General features: G+C 44.3%; 1 protein-coding gene across 8 annotated transcripts in view; it reads left to right on the forward strand.

Moving 5' to 3' along the window:
- Window positions 1-583: 583 nt before the first annotated feature.
- The window catches only part of sh3glb2b (SH3-domain GRB2-like endophilin B2b), a 41,667-nt gene continuing 27,802 nt past the window's right edge, over window positions 584-14,448 (forward strand). For 3 of the 8 annotated variants that reach the window (XM_088615065.1, XM_088615069.1, XM_088615070.1), the window contains exons 1-3: window positions 584-758; window positions 9,429-9,570; window positions 12,379-12,390. In XM_088615065.1, coding sequence (XP_088471191.1) covers window positions 696-758; window positions 9,429-9,570; window positions 12,379-12,390 — 217 coding nt within the window. In that variant the 5' untranslated portion in view covers window positions 584-695. The remainder of the gene's footprint in view (window positions 759-9,428; window positions 9,571-12,378; window positions 12,391-14,448) is intronic. The other 5 variants (XM_088615068.1, XM_088615071.1, XM_088615067.1 and 2 more) reach the window with 4 other exon arrangements.

The raw sequence follows: 14,448 nt of genomic DNA on the forward strand, positions 1-14,448 counted from the left end.
GTGTGTCATTTGCACTGAAGAGTTCTATTCAGAGGAGTTTTGTATTGCTCCTGGAAATGTGTGCTCTTACCCAATCCCACTTTTGCTGAGATTTTCGTCAGTGTCCGAGGAGATTTACTTCTTCGATCTGGATTTTTTTTTTGAAAAAATACGACATCGGGGTTCAGCAAATACTCGTACAGAGTTACACGCAGTGTACCCGAACACGCTCATACTGTATATCATGCAGAAGCTGACGACTCTTTGCAATGCAGTTTAATTTCAGAATAGTTTTAAGTTTTCTGCAGGCTTTACCAAACGTCAAAGATGAATAATAATAATAATAATAATAATAATAATAATAATAATAATAATAATAATAAATAACATAATAATAGTATTAATAGTAATAGTAATGCATATTCTTTGACTCTCATTAAAGACTGCAGACAGTTATAAAACATAATAATAATAATAATAATAATAATAATAATAATAATAATGCATTGCGACGCCTTTCCGTCTATTGGGCGGACGACAGCAGGGACATGCCCACAGCCCTTTGACGGCCGTTCTCCTTTAAAAGCAGGCCGTGTAACCGATCTCAGAGCAGTCGACCGGCCGGCTGATCCACCGCTCTGGGCGGGGAGGGGGGGGCGAACACTCTGAGCTCCGAGCGGCTTTGCGGAGGCGATCCGTCTCCTCGCAGTGACACCATGGACTTCAATGTAAAGAAACTGGCCTCCGACGCCGGGATTTTCTTCACAAGGGCTGTACAGGTGAGCTTTGTTTTCTGCTTTGTTGTGGCATTGCGGAAGCGCGATCCCATTTCTGCGTTTAAAGGCTGGGCGAAGTGTCCCGGCCCCTTCCTTATCCGAGCATCTTCTGTCCGCCACGACGGGTCCAGCGTCTCGGTCCTTTCTGCTGCACTCGTCTCCTTGCGTGTCCCCCCCCACCCCTTTCATGAGCAGCAGGCTGGACATAACCGGCAGCGTCTGAGCACCTGTCCCCGGTATTTGCGTCGGGCAGGTCTTCGTGGTAATAAGCCGATCTAGCCCGTGTGAGGCGGTGCAGTGTTCCCTGCTCGGATCCAGGCGCTGGACCTCCAGCAGGAGAGGAGGCATGTGACGGACACCAGCTCCGGAGAATAGACTGAGCTTGCAGGTTTCCCTTCTCTCGCTCGTCTGTGTTCTTGACCTGGTATGTGGAGCTCGGCAAGGTTTATGCTGACGGCAGCAGGTGCTGGTATTTGTTTCTTGGGCCAGTTTTCATCTCTGGGGAAAAGGTTGTGCGGTGGGAAAGCAGCATTACCTCCAAGTTACAAAGGAATGGGAGGTTTTGCTTTAAAGGGCATCATTTTATCGCTTTAAAGCACAAATGGCTACTGACGACAGTGCGCTAAATATTTCCCCAGGGTTTAGTCATTGCGTTATACAAAAGAGCCCGTCGGACTAAAAAAATATGTATTTTATAAAACGTTAATGTGCTATACGAGCCATGACTAGACTGCAGGTCCCCAGTATTGTCAACTACAGCCGCTGAAGTGTCATTGACGTTTAGGCACTCAGACGCATTCTGCTATTTCAGTTCGTATGAGATAAACTCCTGTTTATCTACGATGGTGTATACACAGGTATGGCTCCATCAGTGCTTAGAATGCTGACGGCATTTACTCTTCTTGTAGGGAATTGGGTACGTACTCCTTAACATACTCAACAACTTACCTGCATGTCTTTGAGTGTTATAATTTGATCAACCCAGATTATAATCATTTTGAGGACAATGCTCTTTAACAGGCAGACTGGGTATTTAAGGGCATTCTCTGGAGTGGAACTGTGTACAGTATGTGGCCCAACGGGATAGGCTTCATTCTGTTAGTAACTATGAACTATATTTAGAAAGTTTATTCTGTTATCGTTGGTGATCAGCTTTCTTAAAAGCTCTCTCCTTGAGGATTATTCTTAAGATCGCATGTTGGATTTTGGCACACTTATTTTGGCCTATATCTTGGCTACACAAGAAATGAAGAACATGAGCCGGGTTACAGACAAGGGGTGATTGTTTTTATCTAGCTTGTTTGGTATTAAGTACGTAATTGATCCAGGGATCTCCTTCAGCCTTTTCTTTAAAGTGCACAGGTAATGCCCCAAACCACTCATTATTTCCCCAAAGCACAGCAACGGTCTTGCAACATGAAGCTGAAACTTGTGTTGTTGTTTTTTAATTCTCAGAAGACGATTGATATTATATACTTCGGTTTCTCTAAATTATATGATTTGTGCCTTGGGTGTTGACTGTTCCAGCCTGAACTGGCAAGCGGTGGCATGACATCACTGGCTCTCTGGCTGGGGGTTCTGTGTTTGGTAGTGCTTGTTAAAAAGCATCGCGCCCTAAACGAGATTGCGTGTGCTGTACACTGAGTGTATCGAATGGAGGACTGAGCAGGTTCCTGTTTATGGTTTGTGCCAGCTGTTGAATATTTCTGCAGTACAGATCGGCTGCACTGCCTGTCTGCATCATCGCTGCTTTTTGTGCTTTTGAGTTGTCAGTTTAGAAACCGGAGTTACTTGACCCTTCGTTTAAATGAGATGTCAAACAAAGGTCCTACCTGACTTGGTCATTAAAGATCCCAGACACATCTCGAAAGTGTAGGGGTGTTTAAACCCATTGTCTTGGCTAAATCCTACTCTGGCCTTGGACAATCTGACCTTTCTAAACTTCCCTCTTATCTGAATTGATGAAATAATTTCTTATCTTTTCCTGATCTACTGCACAGGGGTTGCACATATCACACATAGCTTGACAAATTGCCCGTAGACTTCATTTCCACTCAGAAGATTGGAGTTATAATGCAAAGATCTTCAACCCCTTTCTGCCAATAAATAGATCTCAGCTGACTTCTTCGTAGGCTTGAAGATGTGAAGACGCTGCCCGGATTTGGTTTAGGTTTTGTGTTTGTTCTGAGCTGCGATCGTGTTCCCACAGTGTTATTTAAGCAAAAAGCCTGTGGGAGTCACTTCAAAATCTTATCCTTTTGAAAAGAAGAAAAAAGAATGTAAGTGTGAAGCCTTTAGTTGGATTTCTGCTGGTTTTGTTCTTGTTCTTGATCAGCACTAAGCATCCTACCCCTCTGGGGTAACAGATCAGTTCTGTGATGTTGTGCACAGTTCACCAGGGAAGTGGCTTTAATCTGCTCTCCTTTCACATGTGACCGCGCTTGATTCCTATCTGTGGACCCGTGACTGTGGGTTGCTGTCAGATCCATGAGGAATTGTGATTCCTTCAGTCCACCATGCTATGGCAGACTGGGGGAATAACGTGTTACAGACAAGTGTCTCATCAGGTTATAGCCTTGTCTTCCTAGATCATTTAAAGATGTGGGAACTGTGATAATGTCAGTCAGAAACATAGTCTTGTTAAAAAACTGTAACCGAACATTCAGCAGGTTAGAGTCATAGACCGGTAGTTTATCTACTTGGAGCACATACAGACTTATACAGACTCCTTTCTGTTTTAGAATGAAAGAAGGGCCATGTACAGTGAGACTGCAGTCTGTCTCCTCTACAGTAGGAGTATAATTGATCAGAGTATTTCATTCAGCTATTTCTTGAAGGATCCCATGCTTCAGCCTCATGCTTGGATACTCTCTGTGCGCAGTCAGGCTGTCACTGACGTGAGTCTCTAGGTGAAAGCAGTCCGGCTGTCGTAACGACTGGCTTTTCATCAGCGCTGGCCTCTTTGTTTCAGAACAGCCACGGGGCAAGATCAGTAAATCGAGGAGCTGTAGCAAAGTGTTCCGTTTTAACCCCTCAGTTATTTTCATCCCAAAGGTACCGAAGTGCCGTACATAAAGGAGGGGGGTGGATCCCACCCAGTGTTAAAACAAAAGGTTACATTGTCTGCCCAGAGGCACAAAAAGAGTTTGGTTTTTTTTTTGCAAAGGAAGCAGCTGCCAGCCGTTAATAGTGAGAAGCAAAAACTGAAATTCGCCTTCCAGAGTAGCGACTTTTTATTGATCACTTTAATGCAATATGGAAAACGCCTTCCAAGTTTCAAATAAATGGGCTGGGGGGGGGCAGGAGAAATCTATCTGGGAATGCGGGCTCAAATCCCAGGGAGGCAGTAAGAATTGGAGCCGTGGCGTGGCTCAGGCTGGATGTGTCGTCTGCGGGAGTTTATTGCTGTGACGGCGTGCCAGCTCCAGCCCCTCAGTGTGATTGCTCCTTGAAGAGGATTGAATGAGCCCTGAGCCATCAGGCCTGGCCTGGCCGGCCCGCCGGAGCAGGGGGCTCGCGATGGTGCTGGTTCTCGAAGACGGTGGGGGGTTGTGTTGTTTGCTGTGTGAGAGTTTAACCCATCCGCCCGTTTTCTGACCACCTTAACCAATACGGGGTCGGGGGGGAGCCTGTGTCGGCAAGCAAACCTCGGAGTCGTCTCCCTTCTGTACACAAGCACCCTCGTGCCCCTCCCAGTATCTACATGTTCCAGGGCACAATCCTTTGATTCGTGTTTTCATGGGTACCCCAGACTGCTAGGGGTCTCTGTCTTGGTTTCCAAGACAAATCTTCTTGGGGAAAACTGTAAAGCCAGTTGGCTTCCGTCTGTGTCTGTGTCTCTATTCCAAGAGGTGAGAGGTCAGCAAGCAGGAGTCCTCAGAGGCTGCACAGTCCATGTCTCCTGCCCGCAGTTTCTTCATTTGTGTTGATTACATCTAAACGCACAGGATCAGTAAAGAAAGTACAGCCGAGCCCCTTTGGCACCATGGTCCGCAAACACAGCTGACCTGCTGCTGTTCAATTATTAACGTCCTGTCACTTGCCTGGTCTAAGGTGTCCACTCTATTGATCCTTCAGTCTAGTCTTGAATGTGTTCTAAAAGGCACATGGCCTTATTGGAGAACAGGGTTCTCTTCTGTTGGCTGTTCCAGGCTGTGCTTACAACCCCTGTACTGTTGGTGAGAGGTTGGTAGAAAGTATTTATCACATTGGACAACATTTTAATTGAAAAATATTTATTTGTAGCTGAATGCTGAGTTTTTCCCAGACTTTTTTTAATACAGTCAATATTCCCTGATCGTTCAAGAAATATTCCCATTCCTGTATTGTTGCCCTTGGTGGATGCAAATAGTTTAAAACTTTTTACATCTCGGCCTGATTATAATACAGCAATTTTTTTTAAATCAAAAAAATAATTCAGGAGGGTGTACGAGAGAGTCACATCTTTCTCATTTTGTTCTTGAAATCCCTGTAATCATGACTCCCCTGCAGTGGGGAGGAAGGGCCTTGCTCAGGGGCCCAACGCAGTAGGATTCCTCTGCCAGCTGTGGGATTTGAACCAGCAAAGGAATGGAAGAGGAACTGGCTGGAAACAAGCTGACCTTGAGAGTTCTCTGCTCGAGATGCACTCCTCCTCGGGTGCAGTCATTCTCTCCCAGCATCCATTGCTTCTGTTCCTCTCCCCTTGATTAGCCGGCCTGCGGCCCTCAGCTAGATGAATTCTGGGAAAGCCCGCTTCCCGCAGCGGGTCCCGGTGACACGGCACCGCTGAGCCGGTGGCGGTCTCGTCGCATTCAGAAAGCGGCGTCTGGTTTGGCCGATTCGGCAGCTCCTCGGGGCCTCCTGTTGGAGAGGCTGTCTTCTCTGGCTTTCAGTCTGCTGGGCTCTCTTGCCCTTCGCTGGTGCCCCAGTGGCCCCTGCAGCGGCAGTCCTGCCTCTTCTTTTCGCAGATTGACTTCGTCCCCCAGAGATCCGCAGGCCGAGAAGAAGGCCTTGTAGTCATCAGAAGTGCATTATCTTTCCTTAAGTCCCATCCAAAGCGTTGTCTTATTTATTGTGATACTGCCCTGCCAAAATACCGGACAACGGATGTGTGCACATACCAGCCTGCGGTGGAACTGCTTTAGCATGTCTCCTGAACACACTCGGTGTGCTGGTGTGTCACTGAGGCACGTACCCCTGTGATGCAGGTTGGAGGTATTGCCCGCTTCATAAATACTCTCAGGGGCAATCTTCAGGAGAAGGAAAAGGAAATTCCTGTCACGGCTCATTAAGCTGACAGATGGAGGATCAAATGTGACTGCAGCCAGCCTGCTGCATGAATCTAGAGCTGCTTTTTGGTAGCATTTGGAGTTATTTCTAGTGATGCCAGGAATTACTGTTCTGTTGGGAGGAAACAAAAAAACAAACACATTTTCAGTTATCACTAGTCTTTTTCCTATAATGAAGTTTTATTCAAATACAAACTCACACTACCTAATTCCTCTTCAGGAAAAAAAAAACATTTCCTCCGATTTCAAGCCATTAAATTAGCACCTTCATTTTTAACACTTTTGTTTTGCTTTGGAACAGCCAAGTGGTGCAGCTCTGAAGGTCATGCAGTGCTGTTCTGCTCACCCTCTGCCCTTCCTTTGTTTGTATACAGAAAAGTGTTTTCCTGTCACTGTGCTGATAGAAGCTGCCTGCATTAGTGAGGTATTGTTTGCCAGCTTGTTTCTTTGACAGTGTGACAGGCTGAGTTCATCGCTAACAATGACAAATGCGAGGGGGGGTTAGTTTGATGAAGGAGGGGGGAGATCATGTCCTGCAGACCTCATCAGACTGAGATTTCTGAGAGGAAACCAGCAGTCATAGCTATCCGGTAGCTTCACAACATAGCACAGATCTGAACGAACGTCTGTGTTGATCACTTTTAACTGTAAGATGGGGAAAATGCACTTGAAGGGATTAACCAAAATATTTTACTTGCCTTTTGTATAACAAGAAAGATTCTCGTCAGACTAGGAGCGATGACTGACTATGCGCTCCAGCTTTTGGGATTACAGCCTGATTCAGCTGTGGTAATTTTGCGCATGGGTTGAAGTGTTTTTTTCCTTGGGAATACAGAGGGAGTCATATTGAAAATGCATCCTTCATGCCCACTGCTGTGAGAACTGAAAACTACGGACTGTATTAACCAGAATAGCTTTAGAGGGTGATCCTAGCCTGAGCTGAGTATGGACCTTCCTCAGATGCTGATTTACTGCGATTCTGGAGTACCAGCACTGCTTCAACAGCCAGCGCTGGGAGTCCCTGGGGCAGGCTTGCCTCCGGCTCTCCTAGCGTCTGTGGGCCCGGGCCTGTCTTCACCGATCTGTCAGTGTCTCTGTGCCCCAGACAGGCCTGGAGAGATCGGCTGTGGACACAGCCTTGTCTGATGAGCTGAAATCTCTGCCTTCAAGGATGACTTTTATCATGCTGGACAATTCCTGCACTGAATTTTGTGTGCCTGGAATTGAAAGAGTTGGAAATAAATATTTAATGCCACTGGACTGTTAATCCTCAGGGGCACCTCTTTCTAGCCTTGTCTTATGCTTAATCAGTTAACCACATTTTTACTACAGTATAAGACAGTTTTTACTTTAAAATTTAGGATAAGGAGCTTTTCAGGAATGCTGTTACAAAATCGACACTACAGAGCAAAGCAGGAATGCCCACTTATTATTTGACATCGCTCAGTTATAGTACCAGGAGCTGTAAATGTACATTACACACTCTTTCCAATTTTGAAGTACAGCATTGTATATGTCACTGACTTCATATTGTTATAAAACAGAGATCCATATTCACAGCAGTGCAGAAGTTGAGATTTGAGAATCATTAATGTAATAATAAGATGGTATCGACTCCTAGAGCTATCGAGTGACATTAATATCATTTGACACTGTATAGTTGTGGGTTTAGTCCTCATATATCATATTGACAGCTGATATTAATCTTCTATAAGCTTTAGATTGTGGTTTTTGCCATAGAGGGTGTTTATTTACTCGTGTTAACAATGTCCCTCGTTAATTCAAGCCTATCAGTCTTTACGCAAACTGGTCTGCACAAATCCACTTCCTGTTGTGCATTTTGGGAGAATTGTTTCCTGCCGTTGTTTTGGTGTTGAGTCATTAATAATCCAAACGGCACCAGGGATCCGCAGCGTGACTGTCACATGGGTCAGGAGGAGACGGGACGGGGTACCAGCACCAGGACTGCCAGCCTGCCTAGTTTTACAATGTGAATATTGATTCTTTTATTCCAAGTCTGAAGGCTTAGGCTGGTGGTGGGACTGTAATGAATATCCCAGGCAATGTCTGGATGATTTCATATTCCATGTGGCACATCACACCTTAACACGCATTGATAAGACTCGCTGTTACTCAATGAAGTTCGACTGAAATGCTCAATTTCTTCATGGGTTTTTAAAGAATGAAATTCCTTTCCTACTGCGCACTTATGTTTCTACGTTAAACTATAATTATTCTGTAAAATATGCTCTGGTCTATATTAGGAGTCCAAAGCTCTGGTCTTCTTTCCAGCTTGGAAAACTCTTGCTGACCTAAAGCAGCTCACATTGCCAGCTTCTCCCTGCTCTTCAGGTGCTGCTGCGTTACAGAGACCTAAAACACCTGCATACACACCAGCCCTCCAGGACCAGGAGACTCCTGCTTGAGAATCTAAAGCCTTGAAGACTGAGGCTTAAAGTTAGAAAATGAACAGATCGATTTTTTTTTTTATTATTTTTTTTAACGGAATTACAAATTTACGCTTTTACAGATATGTGCTATTGCTTCATCAGTTACATATTGTATGTGCCCAAAGCTTGTAAGATGTGAAGTGGGCCATGCTTCTCTGTAATAGGCTTTTTTTTAGCTTTTCTATTGTTCAGGCCATGATTGTTTGTGCAGCTTTTTCTTCAACATTATTTCTGACTGGAGATGATTTCTATAACCCTGTGTCTATCAACACTTAAAACAAAGGGCTTAAGATGTCTTTTCATGCCAACATCATACTGTCATTTTTATCAGGAAAATTGTCAGCTCAGCAGATTATGGTTTAGGGCGCACGTTGAATCATCTTGTAGTGTTTGAGTCAAACTTCAGTGCCATATAGTCTGACATACTGTTTTGACTCATTTTTGTAATTTTGCTTTGTAAACGGAGAAACTGAGAAAACATCCTGCAGCTTAAATGCAAACATTTCCTGAGTTTTGGAAGTCTTTAATACCTGTTCAAATCCTAGAAATGCAAAGTGCTCCATTAGTCCCAAAACCTGATGATTGTATTTGAAGAACTGGTTGGAGTTACTATACTGAGAAACATTAAAAATGCAAACTATTCTTTAATTTCCCATGCAGAGAGGCTGGAACACATTGGAACACATTCTATATATACAGCCTCTCTGTATATTTCCCAAAGTAACAGAGTGACTAACTGGCACATCTTGGAATGCTGTACGTTTTGGTAAGGGTTCATCATCATCTAAATTTTAAGAAAATCTCTTAGATCTTGCAATGCTAACTCCACTGGAAGGTATCCGAGGGTGTTATGATTCTTGAGGGGTTCCTATTGCTTCGTTAGCCTCCGAGTGCGTTAACCGGCTGTGCTAGATGTGAACGTTCTGGGGCTGATGGACGTGTTCCTCCTGCAGTTCACAGAGGAGAAGCTGGGCCAGGCAGAAAAGACGGAGTTGGATGCCCACCTTGAGAATCTGCTGGCCCGAGCTGACAGCACCAAGAACTGGACCGAGAAGATCTTCAGACAGACCGAGGCCCTGCTCCAGCCCAACCCAGGTGAGACGCGCCACCTTTCCACCTCCTGCAGGCCGAGGAGATTGGTGCTGGGTGGGGAATCCTCCGCTTCACCTGATTTCAGACATCAGAGATTGAGTAGAAACAATCTGCTGCTTTGCCCTGTACCAAGGATCCGATCTCATGCATTGGTTCACTCTGCTATCGAATCACGATGATGCTGACCCATTTGTACTTTTTGTTTTTTGTAAAACAAACACCTGGCTTTTGTTTCCCGCTAAATGTTGCAACATTTTAAAGGGTGCTGTGACACTCTTAAATCTTAGACCTGCCGTCTAAAGAATACATTTGGATAATCAAATACTGTTGACCCTCATAAAGAAGAAGGAATTCTGAGTGGGGGCACGAATCTGAGGAGAGATGCTGGCGCTGGTTTGCTTTCTCTTGGTCCCCAGCAGACATAGTCCTTTTAATTGATGAATAACGTACATTCCTCAGTGGCTAAACCAGAACAGCAGTAATTTAGACCAGAGGTTGCCACCAGTGGTTGGCATTGCTGCCTCACAGCACTGGGGCCCTGGGTTCAATTCCTGGGGCGCTGTCTGTGTGGAGTTTGTATGCACACACGAGTTCCCTCCCGCAGTCCAAAGACATGCTGGCAGGTTAATGGGTGTCCCGGAAAATTGCTCCTAGGTGTAAGGGTGTCATGCGGGAGATGCTATGGTTCGAAAATGGTTGGATGTTTCCCAGTCCTGGTCCTGGAGACTCGCATACCTGCTGGTTTCTGTTCCATCCAAGGTCTCAGTTACACAATTGAACCTTTACCTGACCTAATAATAGGATTAATGGGAACTGATTGACTGTTTTCAGCTTGAATATATTGGAAGTCACCTTTTAACTACTGCATTTCCCAAGTATGTTAAAAACGCAAACTTCTGAGTTGCGGGGGGGAAGGTAATTTGCAAGCAATCCAATCAAGCCTCTTGTTAATTCAGTTAAGGCTTCAGTTCGGTAATTAAGCTCTGCTGGGATGAAAAGGTGTTGTTCTCCAGGTCCAGGAATGGGTTATTGAGCTACTCAGTTAAGTTGTTGAGATGTCTGGTGAATGAAGACCATATCTTTACAGTCCCAAGAGTGAGAGTTCAGATCTTAGGATGGGTAGTCTATGTCAGGACTCCAGTACTCTGCTCTTGAAGAGAAGGAATGGTAGGTCTCTTTAAACTATCAACAGTGCGAGACCTCACAGAGTTAAAGTTGCTAAATAAAGAACTGACTGAACCAATGTAAGCCTCTGCCCAGGTCTGAGCCTGCTGGTGACTAAAGGCAGGGATCTCTAAGCCTGGTCTGAAGATCCCCAATCCAGCAGGTTTTGTAGGTCACCATTAAATCACCACTTGCTAAATATATGGAGCAGTTTCAATGTGCTCCAGTAAGCAGATAGTTTGTTAAATGAAGTAAGTTAGAGATAATTTAAGACCAAACTACTGACTCGAGAACCAGAGTTCTTTTAATTGTACAGAAAGACTGCACTCTTGATTCATTAATAGCTTTGCAGGTGTTGCCAGTTATTAAAAACAAGTGGCCTAAGTACAAGTACAGTATAGTCTGTAGCCCTAAGCTTAACTGGCTTTTTCAGAAGGTCTGCAAGACTTGAATGTCCTTAAACGGAGGAGCTGGGAAGGTCTGGTTGAGATGATCAGTCTTTGCTGTTTATCTCTGAGAGGCTGACCCCATCCAGTCTTCTGCGTGCAGACTGTCGATATCTGTGTAACTTTCTTGCTTTCGTATTTCTGCCATGTGTCCTTGTCCCCTAGGAATCCAGGATCCCTGTTATGGCTGCTTTCAATTTTCCTCAATTTAAATGTACTGGGGTGACATTAGGCCCAGTGTTGGTCGCCTTATATCTTAAGGAATTCAGCAAGTCATTTAAGGCGGTTTTGTTAGAATGGAGATTAGCAGTAATAAAATGCAGTGATAGCAGGTTTTAAGTCCTAGCCTCCTGATTTGTTGTGATGTAGAGGTTTTTGATATCCTGCTGTATTGACCTAATTGAGCTGGTGTTCTTCATACAAAGGCTTGTAGTAAATAGAGATGCTTTTTTACTTGCTTGCACCAGAGATGTGTTGTTCTTCAGCCTAAGAAAATAGACCAGGAACAACATGGTTGTTGTTAACTTACTCTCACCCCAGGGGCTGGTGACATCACTGCTCTTTCTACTCTCAGAGCAATATTGTAGTGCCAAGGGTTTCTGTGGGTGAGTGCAAGAATACTACAGAGTTTATCATGTGTTTATTGAGCTGCCTGATTGAAATAGATTACAAGTATTTGTAAGATTCTGCAACTATAGCACAGTAGAACTTGTATCCTGTGTTACTTAGATCTATAATTTACATTTTCCTCTAAACTCACATGGAGCAAACATTTTTAATATGTTGACAGCAATGTCATGCATACAGTATATTTATCACCCACTTATTCACTTACGTTATATATATATAAAATGTTTGTTCTGAATGCAAAACAATCTTTTATTATGCTTGCTTGGGGAAAACTTTTTGTTTTCTGTATGGGACCGCAGGGTTTTGCATCAAACATCGAACCACAAGGCAAGCTTAGAATTTAAGTCATGCCAAATACAAGCAGAGCTTGTCAGAGCCCAGTCGAAAAGAGAATGCGTCAGTTTTGTTGCTTTGCGAGGATCTAAAGTTAAGGCAATTGTGCTGTAAACTGCTGTAGTTGTAGAGAGTCCGCGGTCTGTCTTAGTCATGAACATGCTGTGTTAAAAGCTCTGACTCTTTCCTCAAGAGTAGGGAGCTCTAATCTATTACTTTCTGATCTTGCATGCTACAGTTGATCATACGGGTAAGTTCACATTTCTTAACCGTAATCCCGTCGAGCTGGGCCTGATCTCCCAGATACGTGTATTGTACTGGTAGAAAGAACTCGTGTTAAGCTGGTTCTTGGTTGCCTTCACTGCTCGGAGATGGTGGTAGAGGACAGGGGTTCAAGACCACGGGCTGCATAAGAAAGCAGGTTTTTCAGCTTGGGGCTGCAGAGATGGAATAAACTGACCCATTGAAGGCTTAATTGGCTCAATGTGATGCTTCTCCCAGGCGAAGAGCTGTTTCTAATCTAAGCAGGCTGTGAAAATCTCCTGCTAGGTTTCAGACGCTGAGCAGCAGGGCTTGTACTGTTCATTAGGCCGCTTTTTTGACACTTATCTGAGGCGAAACCTTAAACACCACCCCGTGTTGTGTGGTTGTCCAGGAGAGTTTATTTCTTCACTGTATTTATATTTTGTTTCACTAGAGATCTCTTATACTCTAAAGGACTTGTAATATCCAAGCAATATTAATTAGTTATTACTAATGAATTAACAGCACTTGACATACTAAGTGTTCATTTATCTCGGAGTAGAAGGTGTCAGTGACTTATGACTTGAGACTCCCTTTTGCATAGCAGTTTGATCAATTTTTCTCTCCACCTGCACTTTCAAATATATTGATAAAACACATGGAAACTTCCAATGAAAAATTATTTATTTGAATGCAGATACATTTACACAGTAAATAATAAAAAAAAAAAAATTCAGATAGAAATATTGAACAGTGTCCAAAACTGCATGGTGTTATAATCATCCTCAATCAGTCTGGAGACGCCACCGGAAGAGCTACTGTATGTACAGAAAAAAACACTGCATGTTCAAATTGTTGGATATGCGAATGTTTCAGAAACCCATATAATCAAGTTTAAAAATTCAGACATTTTAATAATTTAAATAAGTTAAATTTGCAGAATTTCAATGTCTAATGTTAGTTCTTTATTTCCATAAATTAACAGATTTACAGCTGTGAGGTCCAGTACATTTTTTGTTCAGATTTTTCTCATCATAAACTTACATGAAGGTTCTTCACTGTCCTGTGAAACCTCGTTCTGGTGTATGGAGGTAATGAAACGCATTTTCTTCAGCCGCATGGTTGGGTGAACAGTGACGTTTTGTAAGTCCTTTGCGGCTGTTTTATTTCTTCCTGTAGAAGGAGCATCGCCAGTCTTTGACAGTTGGCCTGTTCTCTGTCTGCCGCTGGGTGCTCTGTTTGGATGGGGTGGGGTAAATAGCCAGATACCAGCTAACACCTGTTCTTTGGCCAGTGGAGCCTGTTGATAATGGTCTGGCAGCACAGGCTGGCTGGAGAATTATCAAAGCCTCCGATCGTTTTACAGCACAACAGACTGAGAGTGGCACAGAGCTCACTGCCTCACAGGCACAGTAACTCCGCAGGTTGAATACGTCCAGGGTGCGTTTCATAATCCGGGGGTCGGGTCAACGTCCTTGTTGACGCTCCAGACACGGGGCGATGGCCGAAAGGAAATCAGCCAGGTGCAGAGCGGTTCGCCGTGTCCCGAGGACTGGGAGACCGGTACAGCCTTTGTCACCAGTGCGTTCTGTGCACGGTGTCATGCGGGACTGTGGACATGGAGACTCGCTTTGCTCTAGATCCCTCCTGCTCTTCTAGAGCTAGCAGTGGAGGTGCTTAGCTGGTGTCCCTCAGGTTTCAAGCAAGCCTGTTTTACTGTAGCCTTCCTGATGCTTAATTACAATATTCTAGCCATGTGATGGCCAAGCTGTACCGCCTGCATGCTCTTCCCCCCAGCCCATTCCTCTTCCTGCCAATAGGATACGTACAGTTATTAATCAGCAGTGAGCTACGCAGTTGGCGGGAGCTTTTCCTCTGTGTGGGAAAAGCCAGACTGCAACAGCTTGCAGCTTGCTCTCCACAAATCTGATTCAGTGTGCAAACACTCCGAGCTGTTTTTCTGCCCCATCCTTGCTCTGTTTTATTGAAGTATTGCTATTGTTAAAGCCAGATGTGAGTGCAGTTCAGGTAATAAAGCAACTAGGTCCAGGTAGAACCAGCTCGC

This window comes from Lepisosteus platostomus, chromosome 21 (genome assembly GCF_059453375.1).
Source record: "Lepisosteus platostomus isolate fLepPlt1 chromosome 21, fLepPlt1.hap1, whole genome shotgun sequence".
Taxonomy (NCBI): domain Eukaryota; kingdom Metazoa; phylum Chordata; class Actinopteri; order Semionotiformes; family Lepisosteidae; genus Lepisosteus; species Lepisosteus platostomus.